The sequence below is a fragment of the Dicentrarchus labrax genome, unplaced genomic scaffold, assembly GCF_905237075.1.
Source record: "Dicentrarchus labrax unplaced genomic scaffold, dlabrax2021, whole genome shotgun sequence".
NCBI lineage: Eukaryota > Metazoa > Chordata > Actinopteri > Moronidae > Dicentrarchus > Dicentrarchus labrax.
Genome location: NW_026136718.1, coordinates 14,989,701 through 15,012,731, shown reverse-complemented (window position 1 = coordinate 15,012,731; position 23,031 = coordinate 14,989,701). Strand labels below are relative to the sequence as shown.

At 39.5% G+C, this 23,031-nt stretch overlaps 2 protein-coding genes across 3 annotated transcripts; both read left to right on the top strand.

Moving 5' to 3' along the window:
- Positions 1 to 135: 135 nt before the first annotated feature.
- clcc1 (chloride channel CLIC-like 1) lies at positions 136 to 5,378 on the top strand. Of its 2 annotated transcripts, XM_051376392.1 has the most exons (11): positions 136 to 513; positions 630 to 731; positions 1,068 to 1,178; positions 1,282 to 1,503; positions 1,752 to 1,892; positions 1,998 to 2,097; positions 2,450 to 2,547; positions 2,753 to 2,899; positions 2,991 to 3,551; positions 3,683 to 3,733; positions 4,491 to 5,378. In XM_051376392.1, the coding sequence occupies exons 1-11, from the start codon at positions 382 to 384 to the stop codon at positions 4,593 to 4,595; spliced, it is 1,770 nt and encodes a 589-aa protein (XP_051232352.1). In that variant the 5' UTR covers positions 136 to 381; the 3' UTR covers positions 4,596 to 5,378. The 2 variants fall into 2 exon arrangements, with proteins under 2 accessions (XP_051232352.1, XP_051232353.1); XM_051376393.1 differs by lacking the exon at positions 3,683 to 3,733 and having other exon boundaries at positions 137 to 513.
- A 2,118-nt stretch (positions 5,379 to 7,496) lies between these two features.
- mcoln2 (mucolipin TRP cation channel 2) lies at positions 7,497 to 22,404 on the top strand. The gene is made up of 14 exons (XM_051376394.1): positions 7,497 to 7,665; positions 8,314 to 8,467; positions 9,034 to 9,207; positions 10,027 to 10,183; positions 10,548 to 10,626; positions 10,711 to 10,807; positions 10,903 to 11,002; positions 11,467 to 11,579; positions 11,812 to 11,961; positions 13,244 to 13,345; positions 13,473 to 13,595; positions 17,848 to 18,054; positions 18,184 to 18,317; positions 21,962 to 22,404. Exons 1-14 carry the CDS (start codon positions 7,622 to 7,624, stop codon positions 21,996 to 21,998), a joined length of 1,671 nt encoding a protein of 556 aa, XP_051232354.1. The 5' UTR covers positions 7,497 to 7,621; the 3' UTR covers positions 21,999 to 22,404.
- The last annotated feature ends 627 nt before the right edge of the window (positions 22,405 to 23,031 follow it).

Genomic DNA, 23,031 nt, shown 5'->3' with positions numbered 1-23,031 from the left:
CATCATTTTAACGTCGGTCGGAAATACCCCAGAATACTGCGAATGCTCAACACTTCCTCTAAAAAACTACATTTCCCGTTAGCCTTTGCGACGCACGTCGTTTGCGTTGCGTCAAACGGTTGGTGACCCGGATGTACGGTAACCAAACTTGCAGGTTACGCGTTGCTATATAGTGTCACAGTCGGTGGGTCTGAGACATTGACAGTACAGCAGTTAGCATTAGCTGTGGTTCAGTCCCGTTTAACGTTAGTTATTTTCAGACTTAACTGTAACTCGACTTCCTGTCGTTGTCTGAAGCTCTTCTTCCTCTCCAGCTAGCTTTAACACTGGACGGTTGGTAGGGAGAAGTACCATCCTCTCTCTCTCTCTCTCTCTGCCAGGATGTTACTCAGTGTGCTGGTATGCAGCTTCTTACTGGCAGCTACGGGACAGCAGGTGGACGACGAGTGGATAGACCCTTACGACATGCTCAACTACGATGCAACCACCAAAACGATGAAGAAGCCTGCAGAGGTTGCTATTAATCGCTTTGAAGCCTTTGTTGACATTTCTCTTGTGGCAGTGAGTAATCAGGTGTGTGTGTGTGTGTGTGTGTGTGTGTGTGTGTGTGTGTGTCATATGCCTTGCAGCCGGAAAAGTACTCCAATGTGCCAACCAAAAGAAGAGAGTACACTCAGGACTCCGACCAGAAGGCGCAGTGTGACAGACAAGTAGTGGATCTAAAGAACCAGGTTAGTGGTTTGGTTGTATGTAGCATTTGATAGCAATTCACTTACAGGGATGCATTGTATGTTTAGCTTTACCAGTTGCAGAAGATTAGGGAAACATTAAAAACTAAACAATGATGGCACCACGAACAAAACTGGGCTGCTTTAAGACACCTCCAGCACAAGGTTGCTGGAGACATCAGAGACACTGTTCTTCATCCTTCAAGCAGAAAGAACAGGTCCATCATCTGCCCTGCTCATTGTGCTTTAACAAGACACTGAATCTCTACGATAAATGAGGAAACCCACCTTCATGGGATTAGCAAAGACTCAAAGGTATTGTGCTTTGCTTTGATTCAGATTGAGGAACAAAAGAAGAGAATCACGCTCATCTCACAGCAGCCGACTTGCACTCCGGTGTTCAAGCGATTTCTCAGCAGACTCCTGAAGGAAATACAAAGAGTTGGTTTGGTATGTAGTCATTTCACATGAATTATGCTTAGTTATGTGGCTTTTGAACACGTCTTGCTTGGGGCTTTGCCATTTTTATACGCCTGTCATCCTTTATCCCCAGCCCAGTGACTCCACGGACGTCCACTACGATGCCAAAATCAAACTGTCCAGACAATCTATGACAGAGATTCAGACTCTTCTGGATGGCGAAGACAGCTGGAGAACAGGAGCTCTGGACAATGCTATCAGTCAGATACTGGTGGATCTCAAACCACATGACTATGAGGCGTGGAGGTGGCGTTTTGAAGACAGCTTTGGCGTGGAGATTGACACAGTAATAAAAGTAAGCTTATTAATTTATCGTTTTATATTTAGATAAAATGAGAGGCCATTACATGTCCCTGTATTCTAAATAATTTCATCCAAAGTCTGAGAAAAACTGGAAACCCAATACAGTAACAACACGTACAATCTAACTTGTGGCCCATTTCTTTAAGAGTTTTAAAATAATCTTTTAATGTATATTTTGTGTTATAAGTGGTTTTCCATCTCGTGCAGCCAGTGAAGTTGTGCTCTTTCTTTTCCTTCCAGATCGGGCTGTTTGTTTTGATTTTAGTGGCCATCATAAGCACTCAGCTGTGGTCAACAGTGTCCTGGTTCGTGCAGTTCAGGAGAATGATGGGTGTCTCCTTCTTCGTCAGTATTATCTGGAACTGGTTCTATCTCTACAAGGTGGTGAAGAAGAACTTTTTAGGCTCTCTTGCTCTCATGCTGCAGTTATTCAGTGCTTCTTTTTTAGCCAGATAAGTTTGTAATACCATTTTTCTTTTCTTTCAGATTGCCTTTGCTGAACACCAAAGCAAAATGGCGAAGATGGATGGCATCAATGAAAAATGCACTGGAATGAAGAAAATTGACTGGAGTGACAGCTTGAAAGGTGAGCTAATACATTGTTAGTATAAAAAGTTGTTTAACACATTCAAAATCAACTAATTTGAAGATATGTGGTTTTGGCTGGACGATGATGATTGTAGAATTATTTGTGGTCATGTGTTTATCTTTCTGCTGCTACACATATGAGTGTATTTACCCTCACTGGTCAACATTCACAATCTTTTGCAATGGTTAAATGACTTTTACTTTCAGTGTTTTGTGAGATTTTCTTTGAGATAATTCAGTTCTGCTAATGCCAACTAAGCCTTTGAATAAAGCCATTAGTTTCCACTGAACTAACTCTGTTTAATTGCTTTATTAGCTTTATCTACTGTGTTTGGTTGTTTTTCTTGCAGAGTGGTTCAGAAGCACCTGGACTCTTCAAGATGACCCTTGTAAGAAATACTATGAACTTCTCATGGTCAACCCTATTCTGCTGGTACCTCCTACCAAGGTAGGTCACTATTTTGGCATGTACTGTATGTGTTCTGCTATATTTAGTGTGTTTTAGGCTTTTATTGAGGAAATCGACAGTATTGTATATTTGTTCTCAACATCATTGTTAACTAAACTATACAACTGTAATACTGGCATTAGTTTGGAATTAACTGTATGTGTGTACAAATGTTCAAAGTTTCATACTGAACTTTTCTGTTTAGGCGATCTCAGTTACCATCACAACCTTCATCACAGAGCCGCTGAAGCACTTTGGCAAGGGGATCAGTGAGTTTCTACGAGCCCTCCTCCAAGATCTACCGATTACCCTGCAGATCCCAGTTCTCATCACTATCGTGTTATCCATTGTGGTAAAGATCCTTGATAGATTATCACTGACACAAACAAATAAAATCAGACAATTTTTCTCTACACTGGTATATTTATGTGACTCTTCTACAGGTATGCATGTATGGAGGTGTGCAGGCGGCCTTCCAGCATGGCATCACTGCGCCTTTCCGCCGCCGTCGAAGAGATCCACCTCCTCCCCCGCAGCTGCAGCAACCGCAGCGTCACCTCCAGGGGATCGAGGACTACGACGACTTAGCAGGAGGGGACGCACCACAACGTGCCCTGAGGCACCGGGCCGACGATGGCAGATTGCACAGGAACCAGGTTCATCGGAGGCGGCCCAACAGGCCCAGGGAAGAGCCCGCCAAGGTGGTTGTGGAGACACTACACACTGCTGAGCCTCCTTACAGTGAGGATGAGCCGGATGCTCAGCTGCGGGAGGAAGAGCAGGATCTCTACACTGAGTCAGAGTCAGACAACCAGCAGGAGACACAGGAGGAGCTAACAGGAGCGACTGCTAGCCTTGTTGCTGCTGACACAGCCCAATCAAAAACTGAACCGACTGAATCAGAGAATAAATCTATGGATGTGAAGGAGAATATTTCTAAAGATGACGGCGCAGCATCTAAATCTCAGCCAGCCAGAAGGCGTTCTTCACAGACTGATGTTCAGGTGAGTTCTTTTTAAAATGCATGAAAACTAAAACAAATTCATCTTAATTTACGAGTTTGGACATAAAATAGCGCCTCTTAACTGTGACTAAACCTTTAAAGTATCCTGTTTTTCATGTTTTAATGCTTCAGCATGGGACATGTGCTAATGGGATGGAGAATATTCACATACGACATAAATTGGTAAATAATTATTTAATAACTAGCTTGGTTGGTTCACTGTTTTTACTTTTGTGTTTTGATGAGGGCTGTTTAACTTGTCTTGTGCTTGTGAGTGTGTTTAACCAGTAACTCTTGGATATATTTTATAGCTTTACATGTATCTCATATATAGATTCCTAGATATTAATAACAAAAATGATAAGTGCAGTGGATTTCAGCCAGGATGCCATGGTATACTGCTGTGTAACCATAAAACATTTGGCTTATTTCTTCTTCCTCTCACGAGTATAGTTGTGGTTATCAAAGTGACATTTAAGATCAACTAAAACTTAGATCTACATTATAATTGTGTTGTGCCACAGCAATAAAAGAGCTGAATTCCACTGCACATTAGTGAATTTAGTTCATGGGTCTTTATTTCCATCTGAAGACTTGTAGCAGCAAATAACATAAACCTCTCTCTGTTTCTAATGTCATGCAACTAAATGTGAGTTAATACATTTTGCGGATTTAAGTCAGTAATATGCTCAATTCAATTAAATTCCTACATGAACATAACTACTTTATTTTACTCACTTGGAGCTTCAGTAGCTTTTTTGGCTCTGGTTAGTTGTTTCATAGTTACCTACTGCAGCTTTAACATACAGTGGGTAATGTTTTATTGGTTTAAATATCTTCTGCTTTGGTTAATGAATATATTATTTGCTGCTGGGCATTTTTATTGGAACATGTAGCATGTGTGTGTGATACATGTGTGACGTAAACTACCTCACTGCAGGACCCTCCAGCCTCAGCAGAAGACAGGACCTCCTCTGCCTCTTCGATGGAAGTCGAAACTGTCGGAGTTCCTGTTCAGGAGTCATCTCCAGCAATAGTGGAGTAGACGGCTTCTACATCGGCCAAAGCAAACTTTTTTTTTTGTTGGACTATGAAAGAGGTGGTGCCAAGGAGAGTTATTATCCTGACTATCTGGCTTACAGACATTGTTTAAATGTGTGTGTGTTCCCAACTGAACTTTTATCTTGCTGTTTTGGGGTCAAATGAATGTGCCTTTCCTAGAGCAGAGTCACCAAAAAGTATTATTTCATGATGATGTCGACTCTGTCAGCTGTATTTATTTCCTCAGTTAGAAAGAAACATTCAATCAACCCCACGGCAGCCAGACTAAAACACGTGTCAGGGAAGCAAGAAACTGATGTGTTTAAAAAAGGGTGTTGATTGATCTGGTGTTTCAGTGTTTCGTACCCATCAGCAGGAATCATGATCTTACAAACTATATTAGTTTCACTGTAATGATAATGAAAGACTGTTTAATTATTACAATGATTACATAATAACTGATATTGAAGTATACATTTGGATTTTGTAATTTAGAAGGGATAAAAACGATTTGTTTATGCTGTATTTTCCTTACAATAAACTGTTTTTGTGGCCATTAAGGGTTCGTATATAGAGGCCTTGAAATAGTGACGCTGAAGCCGATTCAACAGCTGTACCACCTCCTTTCATCTTTTTTTTTTCAGAAGGGGCAAGCTGCTTGCAAGCATGATGGGCACAGTGAAAAAAGTTGTAATTAGTGAATTTCATAAATTCACAACCCAGTTTGTACTTTACAGAATAATTGATTTAAAGTCCTAAATGAATTAATAAAAAAAAACAATGATCAGGTAAGAATATTCTTTCACAAAATGTTGAAAAGCTCTTGTAGTAACCTATTGAAGTCATTAATACTGAAGCACACAATAATACTGAAAGCTGCACCAGTCGGTCTTTACTGATACTGTTTGCTGTTTTAATTTACTCTCACAGCTCTCCTCAGACTCTGAATCCACTGTACACAACCTGTTAGTTGCTCTGTTAGCGACGAGTTGGTGAGCACTGTGGAGCATTTAGGAGTTAAAGCGCCAGATATTGCCCTCAGGAGTTGTTGGAGAGCAATACAGATCTAAAAGAGAGTAAATATTGGCCTTTATATTCATCAGGTGGCCTGAAACATGAGTGCAAATGAATGGTAATGTTGCTTCATGCCTGCTGGATGTGTGAGTAGGCAACCGTTTTCTACAACTTTATAGGTGATCATATGTCCATGTTGTGTGTGTACATTTTCAACAATGTTCACGGCCCCTAAATGCTAAAATACTAATTTATCTGTTTTAAACTGTTACAATTTTAATGCAAAAGTTAGTACATGGGTGCTGGGAATAATACACAAAGAATACAAACCATAACCTTTGAAAGCTAATTATGTTTTGTCACAGTAATGGGTATTTATGGGAAACAAATTTTTTGTATTAATGTGTTGCTCTGTCAAACATCAATACTGACCATCATTTGCACTGGGGTACATGTTATCTCAGATGTTATCAAGATATCATGAATTCCCTTATGAATTTATGCTAAATAAATTTTCCTCTCACACCCCTACAAACACCAGGAAGACACAGTGATTTAAAAGAGGTTTTGATGTCTAACAACGCTGCATGTTAAACAGCCACAACCCAAAGAATATCCACAAATCTTGATCCAACTAAAACTGTAGTAAACCTAAACAGTGGATGTGGCTCTGCATGTTGAAGTGTCCTTGGGCAAGATACTGAACCCTAAATTGCTGTGAGTGTGTGGGAATGGGTGAGTTAGTTTCTGATGAGCAGTTGGCACCTTTGCCACCAGTGTATGAATGTGAATCACACAGTGATGGTCTGTATGGTCTGTTTACCATTAAGACACCTTTCACTGTTTCTTTCCACAAGTGACCAGAGAACTATGAGAAAGGGATAAGGAGATGGAATGAAACCCATTACTTCATCCATTGTGTCTAATATCTTTTTAAGGAATAACTTATACGGTGTTGCATTGTACTTAATGGTAAGCTTGAAGAGTTGTTGTATCATATAATAGAAATATATATATATATATATATACTCTTGTTTTATGATTGTGAGCACTGTCCTGTCTTTAGGCTTCTAGTGTGAAAATGGTTCCCAACGTGTGTGAAATATTATCTTTTAGTTCTCAGCAGACAGGCTGAGAAATAAACACCCTAAGGCAGAAAGATAGATGGAGCTATGAATGAACAAGGGGCAACAGTAAATTAATTAATGGATAATTGATGAGACTTTATAAGAAATCCACTTCAGTGTCTCTCAGCCTCAGACAATAACGCCATCTTCTGACAGGCCACATTTCTGTTAAAGTAATCAGATTTTAAGGTTGAGATATCAACCCACAAACTTTAACCGAGGAGCCCAAAACAAACGTAAGCCAAAACCCCATCGGAGGAAGGTTTTGTGTGTTAAATATGGGATTGGATTATGTCAGTGATGTTACAAATAGGGGACCTCACATTGTAGACAGGCCTGTATCCACCACTGAAGACTCAGCTCCTTGGTATTTTCTGTGTTTACGTTCCACAGTTATAAACAAACACTTGGCAGTGGGGGGGTATATCACAGGCTGACTCCAGCACTTATTAGACTCAGTGTGTTTAAAACATGGCTTCCTTTAAGCCAACAGAACAAAAGTGTTTCCACACCATAAAAAATAGAAGTAAATAAAACATAAAAAGCCAATTAATAACAATGAAGAAAGAGAGACTACATTTTTTATCATTGGGTAATTTCTGTAGTACTTTAGGTAACAAAGGAAGAACAATAGAAATAAATATGTTTTTGTTTTTTTTGGCCGTCGACCCATTTCGATCCTCTCGGTGACCACTGGGGGGCCCTCGGGCCGTAGATTGGGAACCTGTGCGCCGCCTGAAACTCATTTCCTGATTGGCTGCCTGGAAAGTGCTCGGTGAGACCCAGCTGAAAGGTCTTCTCTCTCTGTCTCTCTGTCTGTCTGTCTGTCTGTCAGCCTTTTGACAACCACACACTCGATTAACTGGTGTGTCCACGTGGATAATCAATCATGGAATTATTGGTTCGATATCTGGACAGGAGCAATTCCATTAGGTAATTCATTTATGTTTTTTTCCAAATGACTGGCGTTTAAAACTTATTTTCGACATTTTAAAACTTGCAAAGAGTTAAATACTTTAACTATAATGTGCAGGATACATTAAAACATCGGATGTAATTGCCAAAATGACTCAAAAGTTTATTTACATAATCTAAATATTGTTGTCTCACTTTAAAACAACAGTCATTTAACACTCCTGACAGGAGCAGGCAGGTATTTAACCCAACACATTAAGCTGGAAATAACTGTAAAATGCGTCGTTTAACAAAATTCCTTAAGGCTGATTTCCAACTGCAGTAAAAAAAAAAAAAAGGATATTTGGAAAACCTGTGGGCAAACTGTTGGGAAAATATTGAAAGTGCACTCCCTGAGCTAACCTTGGACTTAAACCCAGGCAGCACCATGAATGCAGGCAGTGTGCTCAGTACATGGAGTTCTTCCTGTGAGAGATGGCCAGTGAAGTGCACTGAAAGACACAACTATTGCTCAAGTTATCATGAAATAACTGCTTTCACTTCTGTTTTTTTTCCCACTAACTGATTTTGGCCTCGTCTTCCTGGAATTAACTAAAAATTTGAGGTAAACGTACCAGTAAAACAGAGAGCATGACAGGACATTTTGTTGTGATTTGTTGTTTTCAGCTCTGTGATGACTCAAGATGTTATCAAAGAGGAGAACCTGAGAGATGACCTGAGGTACTACTTCATGAGCCCGTGTGAGAAGTACCGGGCCAGGCGACACATACCCTGGAAACTTGGGGTGCAGATTCTGAAAATCATCATGATCACCACACAAGTATGTACCGTGTGGGGTTTAACCTGGAAATAAAACCCACTCCTTAAATGTTTTCCTGGAAGAGTGTTGCTTAATTCCAGTAAATGTATTTTTTAATTAGTGTTGGTATTTGAGTGGGGGAGACACACAGGGTCCGAGTGCGTCTGTTTGTGTTACATGGAAGATGATGAAATAAAGGTATTTCACTCTTAAATCTGAACCTTATTGTACTGGAACATTTTGTTTTTCACAGTTAGAAAAAGTACAGCAAAGACAAAACAAGAAAAACTGCTAAAAAGGGGCGATTACGTTCATTGATATTTCACTTAAGAACTAAAATGACTTCTTTTTAAAGTCCATCTTTGTAAGTAATCTTTAAAATGCTGAGAGGACCAAAGTCCAAATCTGTGTTGTAAATCAGCATTAGGGAAGTGCATTCCTTAAGTAAAAACTTAAGCTTAGGAGAAATATTCCCAAAAAATGATAATGGCTTAAACTTTACAAATGTTACACAAAGAACAAATATGAATTACTGAATTACTGCAAACATCTACAAAAAATCTCCCTCCCTGTTGTTTCCTCCGTAGCTCATCCTGTTCGGCCTCAACAACCAGCTGGTGGTGTCTTATAAGGAGGAGAACATGATGGCCCTCAAAAACCTTTTCCTGAAGGACTACAGCGGGGTGGACGAGGACGACTACAGTGTTGCTGTCTACACGCAGCAAGCTGTCCATGACAGTCTGTTTTATGTCCTGGATCAGGCAAGTTCAACGCCCTCACTTTACACACACTTCCACTGCAGTGTAAGTTGCACTGTAGCTTCATGGAATCGCTCCAGACCGCTGTCTGATTAAGAATACTTTGCATTGACAATATATGACGCTATATCTATTAAATTTGGTTCACATTTGATTAGCTTGAACTCCTGCTGACATGAGGCATCTGTTTTTGTTTGGTTTTGAACGCAGCCTTCTTCCTAAAGGTTACTGTGGCAGTATTGTGGCTTTGAGTTGTGTCTAAATTTAGTTTTTTTCCCTTTTCTTGGGTTATTGGGGAAGTTTTATATTTTCAGACTGTTACACTATAAGGAAATGAAAACAACACTGTCAATAATGTAAAATTAACAAGATTTTGATATACATACATAATATATAATATTTTGATATATATATTTTCACAATTTTTGTAGTTCTGTGTTATATGATGATTTAGCTATCAAGGTCATTGTTGTTTTACTTTTTATTTAATGGAGTGTGTCTACATGCACACTAGTGTCCTCTTTATGTGTAATGCATGTAAACATCACATGGTCTATGATGTAAACAGGAATAAGAGTTAATGAATAATCACATTTGTCATATATGATCAAATTCAGGGATTCTAACGTTCATGTAATTGTACTCGATGTGAACTATTCTGCATTTTATGTGGTTATCCGGTGAAACAGGCTGTTTTCCTCAGTCAGTTAATATTTGACCAGACTTTGCATTTGATTGCGTGTGTGATCTGGGAGTTTTCTGTAACATGATGTACATCACCCTGGGATAGTGTGTTTTACCTGAGGCTTCTGATATTTATAGTATAGCCAGTTCGGCCGGCTCTCTGTGGGTCCCATCAGCTACGCCGAGGATGAGGACGGCAAGCTGCTGCCTCTCACCCTCTGTAAAGAGTACTACAAGAGAGGTAGCGTGGAGCCCTCAAATGAGGCCTATGACATAGACGCTCAGCTGGAGACAGGTGAGAGGAAACAGGCTGACCAGTAAAATCACTGATCTCTATCACACTTCATTTTTGTTTGTGTTTTAAAGGAGTATACATTTCTGATGGCATGTATAAAACAGCCATAAAAGTTCATTCTAGACCCAGAATTTATTCAAGAATTCAGATTAATTTAAAATGTTTAACAATCATTGTAATGGTAGAACCTGAATTACTAAATCACCACTCTGTTTCTCACTGTGTAATTGTGGAAATTTAAGTGTGTGTGTCTGTATTTTAGTGTAAAGTAGAAGTATAGACCCATTACTTCTGCGTCATATCACACATATTGAATGGTAGGTGTGTAAAAAGAAGATCTCAATGTTCATCTCCTCTCTCTCAGTTTGTGTGACCCATGATCCAAACACTACAAATCAACAGAAAACCCAGAATTCATCCTTTTTTGATCTGGACTTTTACAGGTAATTTTATCACCCATCAATGTACTGTATTTATCTGCAGCTAACACAAATCATGTACATTTAAATCCTCAATTTTGCTTTTAGGTTAGTTGACATCAAAATAACTTTCCAGCTGAGAGGCATCAACCTTCAGACTGTGCGTTCACGAGAGTTACCTGATTGCTACGCTTTCTTTGTTACGGTATGGTTCAGCCATATTATATGCTGTGTTTGATCACAAGACAGCTGCTTTTCTCATCGTTTTGCTAATCTATTTTCCTCTCTTCTTGTCCCTAGATTACATTTGACAATCAGTGTCACAGTGGGAAGGTGAAAATATTCCTGGACATAGACGCTCAGAGTTGTGCATGTCGAAACTGGAAGATATCTGGGACGGGTAAGTTGTAGTTGTCTAATCGAATGGAGAAATAAAAACAAAACATAAAATAAGCCTGAAGAGGAAAAACAGCACAAATAATTAGATTAAGAGCTGTTTGTACAGATACGTATGTTTTAATATTTACACATTATTATGATAAAAGTTTTATGTTCAAAGGAATATTTTTAATTGTCCGGAGATGAAGTAAAAAAATGTGTTATGTAATTTAATAATTAAAACTTTCACACCGTAGTATGTGGTAGGTAACCAAATAAGCAATACTATTTAGCCCCAAAAATGCAAATGCCCCTTACTGTTAACTGTTAGGGAGGCGTTTTCCTGTAAACTTTATCAGTAATGAGTGTGAGAGAGTTGTGTTAAAGATAAACCGTCCACACACACACACACACACACACACACACACACACACACACACACACACACACACACACACACACACTTTGTCTCTGTCTCTGTTTCAGCTCAGAAGAACACACACTATCTTCTGGTGTTTGACGTTTTTGTCATCGTCGTGTGCCTCACGTCAGCTGTGCTGTGCACCCGCTCCATCGTACTTGCTGTCCGCTTGCTCCAGGTTAGCGTTTCAGTCTCTGCTCACACTGTCCAACATTGTACAGGCATTCTTTTTCTTTCCTGTTTCTGGTCTTTGCTCTACATTTCTTGCATGTAGATATGGATGAATGTTTCACAATCTGCAGGCATTTGGTATGATAGTGTTGTGTATCTAGAATGCACATTTAGTCATCAAATGATACTGTGTTGTTGATCTTCTTCAAGAATATTCATTTGCATTGGTGTGTTTTCAGAGATTCTCCAGATTCCTACATGAGAACTACAACCGTAAAGTGTGTGAGGATGACCAGAGTGAGTTTCTGAACGGCTGGTATCTGCTGGTCATTATCAGCGACCTCTTGGCCATAATTGGATCCATACTGAAGATGGAAATACAAGCGAAGGTAGAGTTAATCGTGTGCTTCTGTCTCAGAGAGAAGAGGATTACTGTGTACTGACTTAGATGCATGTAATCACCTTTGATTTTATACCAAGTGCTTTATTAAACAATTGAGAAATAGAATTCTGGGAGTGTCTCAGCGTCTGGTGGACTTTGAAGTGAACAGACTTAATGTAGACACTGTAAAGACCTTTTAATGTTAACCCAGCTGCCTGTCCTTTGTATAGCCACCATGTTAAGTGTTTACCCCAAGCCTGACAGACGAAGGAATAAATGTCTCCCTTATTCACCCCACCCCCGACAGAGGCTGTTGTTTTGCTGTTGAGGATAGGTCTTAATACTAATTTGGAAATGCTCATCTTGAACAGGCCATTTTCACAGCAGGCATTTGACTTGTGAAAGCAAAAAAGCACAGGTGTAAATAATAATATTTAAACAGCGGCTCCAAAAGTCCAAGTAAGCCATGACAGTGAGTTGAGCCTGCACAATAACAGAGTCCTGGAACTGGCTCACCTAAAGGAAACGCATGCACACACTTGTTAACAATTGATAAGATGTTCCTCAGTTGCACTTCCCCATTGTACTTTAATCCCCATTAAAATAATCCATACAGGTGATGTCACCACCTGTTATGAAATCAAGTCAATAAAATCATACTTGCAGTGTTGTAGCTTTAAGTCAGGGGATTCAAACTGAACTAGGCTTGGAGTCAATGCTGGTATTGTCCTATTTCATAGGAGGGGTCACTTCAGTGTTCAAGTACTACAAGAGAGAGCAAAACAATACTAACATTATACTTAACAAAACAAATCCAAACAGAGTTTCTATACATGTCTATCGTCATTTTCTATCATTTGTATTTCGCAACCAAACAAATGAAACCCTGAAACCTGCTTATCATCTACACATTTCCAGACACCTTTGACCTTTACCATTATTTTGCCACAAACAAAATACATTTTTAAAATAGAATTATGTTTTTATTTTACCTGTATATGAAGTGGTAGTTTAAATTGACATGAAACTAGGAAAACAAATTGTCTTGCAGGCCAGATTAATATTTTTGACATCCTGTTGCGAACCCTTTGGAGGGCCAGAAATGAGCCACGGGTCTGTAGTTTGAGATCTGCTTTAAGTGAACTTAAAATATGACTTTTCCTGATTCTGTGTTTACCCTCCTTGGTACCCCAGAAGCTGGGGTGTGCCACCTTCACCCACACTAAATATTTGTTAATCCTACAAGAGAAAACTGCTTTCTCAGTATTTTTTTCCCGTCTCTCTTATAGAGTCTGACCAGTTACGACGTGTGCAGTATCTTCCTGGGAACGTCTACATTAATGGTGTGGGTCGGCGTGATCAGATATCTCGGATACTTCCAGAAATACAATGTGAGTCTGTGAGCCTTTTTTCTTTCTCTCATTGTACCTTTCCTTACACTCAACATTGACTATCAAACAGGTTATTGGTGATTTGGTTGTGGTTTAACAATCTCTTCATACCTTCCTGTGTGTCTAGGTGTTAATTTTAACCATGAAAGCAGCCTTCCCCAAGGTCCTGCGTTTCTGCTGCTGTGCCGGCATGATCTACCTCGGCTACACCTTCTGCGGGTGGATCGTACTGGGGCCGTACCATGAGAAGGTAACTCTCATTAACTCACTCTTAAACTGGTTTGAGGAGAGCAGAGTATGTGGAGGCCTGAGGGTCTGAGATTACAGAAGTTAGTTGAATCACTTTGGCTTTTACTGTTAGGATGTGAGGAAGTTAGAGGAACTATCAAGGCACTTTTTTTTTTACTGACTTCTTATTTATTATTCCTGCAGAACTGCTGAGGCCACACAAATATGGGTACATTAGTTTCCAGACATGTATGTGTGCATGTTTTTAAATTGGCTGAAACAGCATTTTGTGGTTGAACTAAAGCTAAAAAAACTACCATAAATACTTAGTCTGCGTAGATCAAGTGTGGGGATTCATAGTGGGACATATTGAATACAAAGAATGATATTATAAATTATGGACATTTCAATGAATATCACAATTAAAGAATGCAGATGTTCTGTACCATATTTACCTTTTAAACTTATCAGCCCTTTGGCTTCCAGAGACGCTCATACAACCACAAGGTGTCAGTATACGTTCTGTCAATTACACCTCCAGCTTCAACGAGAACAGCTTTCTGTCCTTAAGACCAAATTTGTAAAGTCTTACACTGAGACACAAATCTTTCCACACTGTACACACAAACTCACAGCCTTGTCTCAGTTTAAAACAACCAGGTTTTTGAGTATGTTGGGGGGGATTTATTTCCTTTTTACTGGACAGAGGACCGTGTAGGGGAGATGGGAAATAAAGGGAGAGGAATGGGGGCAGACATGCAATAAAGACCCCCCTGCAGGACTCAAACTGGGGACATTATGGGGACATTATACATGATCAGTACCTTAAACCCCTTATATCCATATCGCCACAAAACAATCAAATTTTGAACCGCCCAAACTGGAGCCTGCTGCCCTTTTTAAAGTTCACACATCATAGCAAAACTGCACAGGCTACAATAAATGACATGTGGTTTTAAGCAATAAGAAAGTAAGACACAAAAGTTAACATGGTTGATGTTTTCGTGTGCTCTGAAAACACAAAGTCAACAGATTATTTTAACTGCAGTCAGATGGACATCCTTGGACAACAAGTGCCATCAGGGAAAATATGTGTGTTTAGCTGTCCTCGCCCGTTAAGATAAATTATTTACGGAAGTCCGAGCATGCAGTAGGCGTCTAAACAAGGCCTTGCTCATACTGTAGGAGAGACAGATGTGAGATAGGCTGAGTTCAGCCGCCCCGGGCCAAGTGACCTCTCACGGACCAAATGGAAGTTTGTTGATAATGTTAAATTGAAGAGGAGTAGCTGCTCTAAATAAGTTGAGGACTGATTTGAAATGTGGTTAAATATTGTAAATGGCGCACAAGATTTGTTGTTAAATGCACTGGTGCTTCCATATTTGTATTACGTGTAACATTACTATCACATTAATTGCATTTTCATATTTAGTCAGTGGAAGTGAAAATGACCTGACGTGCTGTTATGCTTGCACCTGAAGTAAAACAAGTTTCAGTTCCTTATGTATCCAACGCTGCAGTCAACAGAAACGTATATCAAGATATTTACATTGCAGAAGCTGGGGGAGTCCCCTTGTAGTGTGCTGTCAGCCCTTCGAGGCTTCTCTGTGTATTTACTGAAGGAATAAACAGAGGATGTTCTGGGACTTGCCATCCCACACGTCTTCGAGTGCTGTGCCCTGGATCCATACCGTCGCAGTGGGATGTTGTATTAAGATGTTATCGCGTACTGGAGGAACTTCTTTCATAATGTTTGTGCCTCCCTCTAAGCCATCTGTCTCTTTGTTTGCCTTTCTGTCTCTATCTAACCACCTTTATCAAGCATCACTCTTTTCTCAGTATTCTGCACCTCCTTCTCTTTCTTTTTAACCCTGTCTCTGTAAAGATCAACAGTTCTGTTTTGTGCAAGTGTTAAAAGCACGTATGTTAAGTACACAGTCAAAAGATGGTTATTGTTATTAATCATTTCAAAAAATGTATATTCACTGGAATTGTACATATACAGCAGGTAAAATAAGTATTGAACACGTCACCATTTTTCCTCAGTAAATATATTTCTAAAGGTGCTATTTTCACCAGATGTCGGTAACAACCCATGCAATCCACACATGCAAAGAAACCAAAATAAATAATTTCAGAGATTAAAGTTATGTGTAATAAAATGGAATGACACAGGGAAAAAGTATTGAACACGCTTACTGAAATTTATTTAATACTTCGTACAAAAGCCTTTGTTGTTAATAACAGCTTCAAGATGCCTCCTGTATGGAGAAACTAGTCACATGCATTGCTCAGGTGTGATTTTAACCGATCCTTCCGCACAAACAGTCTTCAAATCTTGAAGTTTCCGTGGGCCTCTTCTATGAACTCTGATCTTTAGTTCTTTCCATAGATTTTCTTTTGGATTCAAGTCAGGTGATTGGCTGGGCCATTCTAGCAGCTTTATTTTCTTTCTCTGAAACCAGTTGAGAGTTTCCTTGGCTGTGTGTTTGGGATCATTGTCTTGCTGAAATGTCCACCCTCGTTTCATCTTCATCATCCTGGTAGATGGCAGCAGATTTTTATCAAGAATGTCTCGGTACATTTTTCCATTCATCCTTCCTTCAAGTATATGAAGTTTGCGAGTGCCGTATGCTGAAAAACAGCCCCACACCATGATGTTCCCACCCCCAAACTTCACTGTTGGTATGGTGTTTTTGGGGTGATGTGCAGTACCATTTGACCTCCAAACATGCTGTCTATTATGGCATCCAAAGAGCTGAATTTTGGTCTCATCTGACCAGACTATATTCTCCCAGTATTTCACAGGCTTGTCTAAATGTTGTGCAGCAAACTTTAAACGCTCTTCAACATGCTTTTTCTTCAGCAGTGGAGTCTTGCGCGGTGCATTACTTATTGTTTTCTTTGAAACAATTGTACCTGCTAATTCCAGGTCTTTCTGAAGCTCTCCACAAGTGGTCCTTGGCTCTTGGAAAACTCTTGTGATAATTCTTTTCACTCCTCTGTCACAAATCTTGCGAGGAGCACCTAGTCGTGGCCAGTTTATGGTCAAATGATGTTCTTTCCACTTCCGGATTACGGCCCCAACAGTGCTCACTGGAACATTCAGAAGTTTAGAAATCCTTCTGTAACCCATGCCATCAGTATGTTTTTCAACAATAAGGTTGCAAAGGTCTTGAGAGAGCTCTTTGGTTTTACCCATCATGAGATGTTTCTTGTGTGACACCTTGGTGATGAGACACCTTTTTTATAGGCCATCAGTTGGGACTGAACCAGCTGATATTAATTTGCACTGACAAGTGGCAGGATTGCTTTCTAATTACTGATGGATTTCAGCTGGTGTCTTGGCTTTCCGTGCCTTTTTGCACCTCCCTTTTGTCATTTGTTCAATACTTTTTCCCCGTGTCATTTCACATTATTACACATAACATAATTTATGAAATCTATCAAGATTTGAAGACTGTTTGTGCGGAAGAATGGGCCAAAATCACACCTGAGCAATGCATGTGACTAGTTTCTCCATACACAGGAGGTGTCTTGAAGCTGTCATTACCAACAAAGGCTTTTGTACAAAGTATTAAATATATTTCAGTAAGCGTGTTCAATACTTTTTCCCTGTGTCATTCCATTTTATTACACATAACTTTAATTTCTGAAATTATTTATTTTGATTTCTTTGCATGTGTGGATTGCATGGGTTGTTACCGACATCTGGTGAAAATTTCATGTCAATAGCACCTTTAGAAATATATTTACTGAGAAAAATTGTGATTTTACCCGCTGTATATCATCATTATGGTGACAACTTCCACTTAGCCAAAATAACTTAACAAATAAATAAACTTTATACCTTTTTTATATAATTCACCACATATGTTCTATAAGTCTGGACAGACATTGATGTAAATTTCAATTTGACTGGTTGCCGGAGGCATACAACCACAGGATGGTAATTCTAGTTTTTTGATTTGACAGGACAATGGATTAACAAACAAATATTAATTAGCAGATTAATTGATGATGAAACTAATGATTGCAGACCTACTACAGGTTAAAATGAAGCTATGTCTACTTGCGACACCTCATTGTAGCTTGTAAATGTCAATGATTGCCAAAATATATCCAGTAATTCACAAGCGTAAATCAGAGGTTCGACAAAAATTCTGAAAAGAATATACTCTTCAGATAAAATGTTTCAGCTCTTGTGTTAATTGTTAACAACATTTACAACTTTTATTAAATCCAATCTAATGTCCCCTCTTCCATTCCTCTAGTTTGAGGGCCTGAGTCGTGTAGCGGAGTGCCTGTTCTCCCTGTTGAACGGCGACGACATGTTCACCACCTTCGCTCAGCTGAAGGACAAAAACATTTTGGTGTGGCTCTTCAGCCGGGCCTACCTCTACTCCTTCATCTCCCTCTTCATCTACATGGTGCTGTCACTCTTCATTGCCCTCATCACCGATGCCTATGAGACCATCAAGGTACTTTAAATCTTGCAGGTTTTTTGTGTCTAGTTGTCCGACCTAGTCTTGTTAGTTGTTTGTTCCATGTTGTCCTTTGGGAGGAAGTCTAGATTCAGTTGCATTTCTTTGTGTTTTTATAACCAACAGAGATACCAAAAGGAAGGATTCCCATTGACGGACCTGCAGAAATTCCTCCGAGAGCAGAAAGATTTTCCTGTTGCAGAGGAGAGCAGTCAGACAGACGTTCACGTCAGACACTCTGTGCTCTGCTGCTGTCAACGGTACGATGCTTTTAATAACATTTACCTTTATTTGCACACTTTGCTGCACACACATTCACACCAGGAAACTGCGCTGTACAAACATGACTTGTCATCACTGAAGCATGAGCAATATTGTGTGTGTGTGTGTGTGTGTGTGTGTGTGTGTGTGTGTGTGTGTGTGTGTGTGTGTGTGTGTGTGTGTGTGTGTGTGTGTGTGTGTGTGTGTGTGTGTGTGTGTGTGTGTGTGTGTGTGTGTGTGTGTGTGTGTGTGTGTGTGTGTGTGTGTGTGTGTGTATATAAAAAGAAATTGCTCTGATATGCTTCAACTTAGGGCTGCACTAGAAGGATATATCGGATGTTTCAAGCAGGTTTTAAGAACCAGATATGTATATTTTTTGATTCTTCTTTGTATTTGAGATTAGTCGACAGCATAGAGGAGAAAATATCACACAATATTACATGTGTCCCTTCAACAGTCTGTCAGTCAGTCTCTATTTAAGTAAACCACTCATAACAAAAACATTACACATACAGTAACATTTTCGGAGTAGAAAGCTCAGTTTGCTTTGCCAACACCTTGTTGCTACAGCAATACATCGTATTTCTCTATACGTCTCTGTTTTCTGCTCATTCCTTTTCTATGAGCCAATTTCTATCATCAGCAGGCAGCAGACTAGAGTGGAGTTTCCTCCACGCTGTGGTTTGGCTCACTCTTACGTGGTCTGAGAGCAATGAAATTAGTGGTGGGAGCTATGCAGACACACCCAGTGATGGGGCTGATTACAGAGAAACTGAGGCTGAACACTGGGAAGAACCCCTCTCTCTCCCCCCAACCACCCAGCCATCGCTCCCACTCTGCTGTGTTGCCTCCCACATAAACAGGCACGGTCAACACGCAGCCAACTGAGCCAGAAAAGTTTTGTTAAAGCACGGTGGTTGATTAGGTTATTTGAATCAAGTGTGATGGGTGGAAGTTTAACTCCACTAGTCTTTAATGTGGTGTACAGTAAAATTCAATGACTCTCTGGTGTGTGGTTTTGTTTTGTGGAAGGAGTTAACGCTGCATCTGCTCCTTTTTGTAATCAGATAACATTTATGACAAGTATTTCCTAATGATTTCATAATAATGCATTTCTTACATTTTATTTCACCATGTCCATCTTGAACATTAAGTTTACAGTTTATGCACAAGTTGGTGCTTGTTGAAAAGTCATCAGTTCCTCTTTAATCGTCTGTTTATAGGGAAAAGTTACAAAGCTCAACCAAAAGCAGCAGTTCTCCAGACTGCGGTGTGTTACTTCAGCTTTTGGTTCTGCATTAAACATTCCTAAATTGTAATTTTTCAATATATTATTCAATGTCCTTGTTTTGGATCAATTAAGTTTATATTCAAGAAAAGGCTTAACTGCAAACTAACAACATCACCGTCCTTCCACATAAAAAGCATGACTACATTTTATGACTGAGTCCAGAAAGATGTTGTTTATCCCAGACTAGCAACTACAGTAGTCATTTGTATAGAATTGTGCCGTGTTTCCCATCAAACTATTATTTTCTGCAAGCCAGAGCCTCAAATGTTTGTACACACGGTGAAAATAATTTTGAGTCGTGTAATCAGTGGAAAAGAACCGAATACAGTTAAATATGGAAACGTTTTCTCTGCTTTTTCTTACCGTGCGTATCAGTTTTTCCTTTCGATGGCGGTTCCATCGTTATTGTTTTACCAGACATTAACACTCTTGACTCTGTGGTCTTTCCTGCATGCTACACAGCCGTTCACCATCACCAAGCAATCCGGTTTTCCTGCTCTGGATGTCTGAGTGTTTTAAGGAAGTTTAGTGTCAGTTACAGAGCCATTATGTAATAATGTGTAGTAGTGCAGCGTAATGCAAGACTGACAATTGAACATCTATCTTCTCCGTGGAGCCGAGCATAGAACCGGGCTGACTTTTTGTCATTAGGAGTAGTCTTGTCAAGTTACACAAAGTCTGTAATTGCCATCATTTGCAGCCTCTGACCTGACCAAATTTCATTTCTACGAGTAAATTTGCCTTACTGTGCTCACAAAAATTAGATCAGCGTTCTCAGCAAACATGTTAATGTCTTACTGGATGAAATTTCATCTGCGTACAATTAGCCTCTTCCTGCTGTTATCTTCTACTGCTGCAGTAAGTTATCTTGTTTTCGAAAGCAAGTTTAAGAGAAAGAGTCACCCTTCGTTTGGCTGAAAAAATTGTGTCTTGTGAACTGAATGTTCAATGACCAAGTATGGAAAAGGTTGTAACAGTCCCTCAACTAGGTATTCAGAATACCCACAATGACCGATAAATAACCCGATAAATCTCTTAAGACTTGAATGCATGTGCTGTGATTCATACAGTAAATTGCATGTGATTACACAGTATAATAAAGCTGCATAGCCAAAGAGTAGAGTTTATGCTTAAAACAGATATGACAAAGTGAGTGCTAAGCTGTGCATAGAAGCAATCTATAAATACAGTAAAACATAAAAGTTGAGGCAATTTTGCTTTCCAAGAGAATGATTGGACACAACTGTGAAATAAATTCACATCCTCAAACAGCTGCAGCAGTTTGTGAAACTGAGATTCTGAGACTTGCCATGCAAACTCAAGCCAGCAGTAAAAATGTGCTGCTTATGGCAGATCATAAAGATGAAGGAAAAATGCGTAATTGTTTACAGATTTGATGTAACGGGAACATAATTAGCTGTTTCTCTTGAGAGCAAACAGCCAAACACAAGAAAGTGTTCAAGGCGCATGGTTGGTGACAAGGCTATCATTTTCAAAGTGGTTGTTTGGGGGTTTTATTCTCAGACAGGGTGCGCACAGTCACCAGAAATCCAGACCTCTTCCTGCATCCCTTTTGTTGTGTCTCTTTGTGTCAGGGCCAAACCCTCCATGCAGGTGGTGGCCCAGAAAATAAAGAGACATGCTTGTGCTGGTTTGAATTGTAGGAATTGACTATTACCGGACTGTGACTGTGTAGGGGATTATTGCGACAACAGAGGTTTAATAAGAGTTCAGAGATTAGGGAAACCTCACTGGTCTGAACAAGCAGCCACTGAATTTAAGTCTGGAGAGCTCAGAGTCTGGAATAATAGTTTCACACTGAACCAAGCTGATGTCACATACTTGAGAATTTAGTTTTGCATTGAAATCTGGGGACAGTTGTGTTATCATGTGAACACACTCAAATCTTATTAAACCACACCCACACAGCAACATAAGCTCTTTTAATTTAGTTTCACTAATCAAAATAAATGCCATTTTAATGACCCGTACATAAGCATGCTAGAGCCCTGTAGAACACATTAAATGATCTTCAGTTTATGGATGACAATCATTTGTGAAACGTAATGCTGCCAGCATCGGGGATCTGTGCGTAAGCAATTTTTGCAAATTGCTTTTCATGAAACAGGGTTGAGAAATACGTTTTAAAGGACTTTATTGTTTTAGAATAAAAATCAGTGTCATCGATGTGTAACTTATGACAAAAACTGTGTTAATACATTTTAGAGATATTTGCAATAATTAACCAACCTTATTAATGACCTTATGTAGAAACCATGTATGTCTGTCTTTATATGGTGGTGGTGATGAGATATTGGGTTGTCTCATGCTTCTTAAATCGTGTTGTTGCAGAGTTCCTGAAAATGACGACGTCATTCTGATCAGCTGACAGCTGTCCCACCGGGAGGAGGAGGAGGAGGAGGACTTCACATGTCTGATACAGACTTCGAGATCAAGCGATGCACCGCAAAATCTTTAATAGTGTAGAGTTCCAGGCGAAAGATTTTGCTGAGGGTTCCTCTCGAGCATGAAACTGAAGCGCTGGCTTATGAGTTGTGCCTGGAAACAAAAAAGAGAGGTTTCATAATGATATCTACTGGAGTGCAGGATACTGTTGATATGTTTACAGGGCCTATTTAAGGTCTGCACATGCATTTAGTTGCCAAAGAACTGGATTTAGTGTTTTTCTGTATGTGACTGTTGCTGCAAACGCTGGTGCAATGTGATGCAGTGCTAGATGTAATTTATTTGTCAAGTGTCTAGTAAAGAGTGCAGTAATGCTATTTTTTTTTTCATTTTTCCATTGTCAGAATATGTTTCCTGTGTGGACATTCAGCTTTTCTTTCAAAATTTTAGTCTGACAGCGAATCACAAGTAAGCAGTCAAAGCTGTAGACTACTTTTATTTTATTTACATGGTTAATACTATAATATATCTGCAGCAGTGAAAACTCAAATGTTAATGCAATTATGGTACATCAGATTTCTTCTGTGCTTAAAAAAATGCAATTGATGGGAAACTTCATAACTTCATAACATTCAGAGCCAGATTGAGATTGAGCAAGCAGGGAGTTTGTAATGACTCCCAGAAATACAGTATGAGTCATTTTTATCATGATCAGATGATGAGACAAGCTGGAGCACGACTCCTCTCTTGGAGTGTGACTACTGTGCTTTTAACTTCATAAAATCAAAGAACCTGTTTTTTTTTTAACCCTAACAACACCCTGGATCAAATACAAGGAGTTATCCAGAGCGAGACCTCTGTGATTCAGCGGGTCTGCTTCACTTTAATGTTATCCAAAACTTCTCTTGACTCATTTCAGTGTGGATGTGAGAAAATGCCTGAGGCAGAGGTGGGTATATGAGACCTAATGAGACATCACATCATTGTCCTCATATTCGTGATTTTTTGAAACAGAG

Bases quoted from the DNA above. Each gene is read 5' to 3' on its own strand.
- mcoln2 (XM_051376394.1), top strand. From the start codon at position 7,622: ATGGAATTATTGGTTCGATATCTGGACAGGAGCAATTCCATTAG. The intron at 10,627-10,710 runs GTAATTTTATCA...TTTTGCTTTTAG, and splicing joins TTTGATCTGGACTTTTACAG to GTTAGTTGACATCAAAATAA. The intron at 13,346-13,472 runs GTGAGTCTGTGA...CTGTGTGTCTAG, and splicing joins GATACTTCCAGAAATACAAT to GTGTTAATTTTAACCATGAA.
- clcc1 (XM_051376392.1), top strand. From the start codon at position 382: ATGTTACTCAGTGTGCTGGTATGCAGCTTCTTACTGGCAGCTACGGGA. The intron at 514-629 runs GTTGCTATTAAT...TATGCCTTGCAG, and splicing joins CGATGAAGAAGCCTGCAGAG to CCGGAAAAGTACTCCAATGT. The intron at 2,098-2,449 runs GTGAGCTAATAC...TTTTTCTTGCAG, and splicing joins CTGGAGTGACAGCTTGAAAG to AGTGGTTCAGAAGCACCTGG.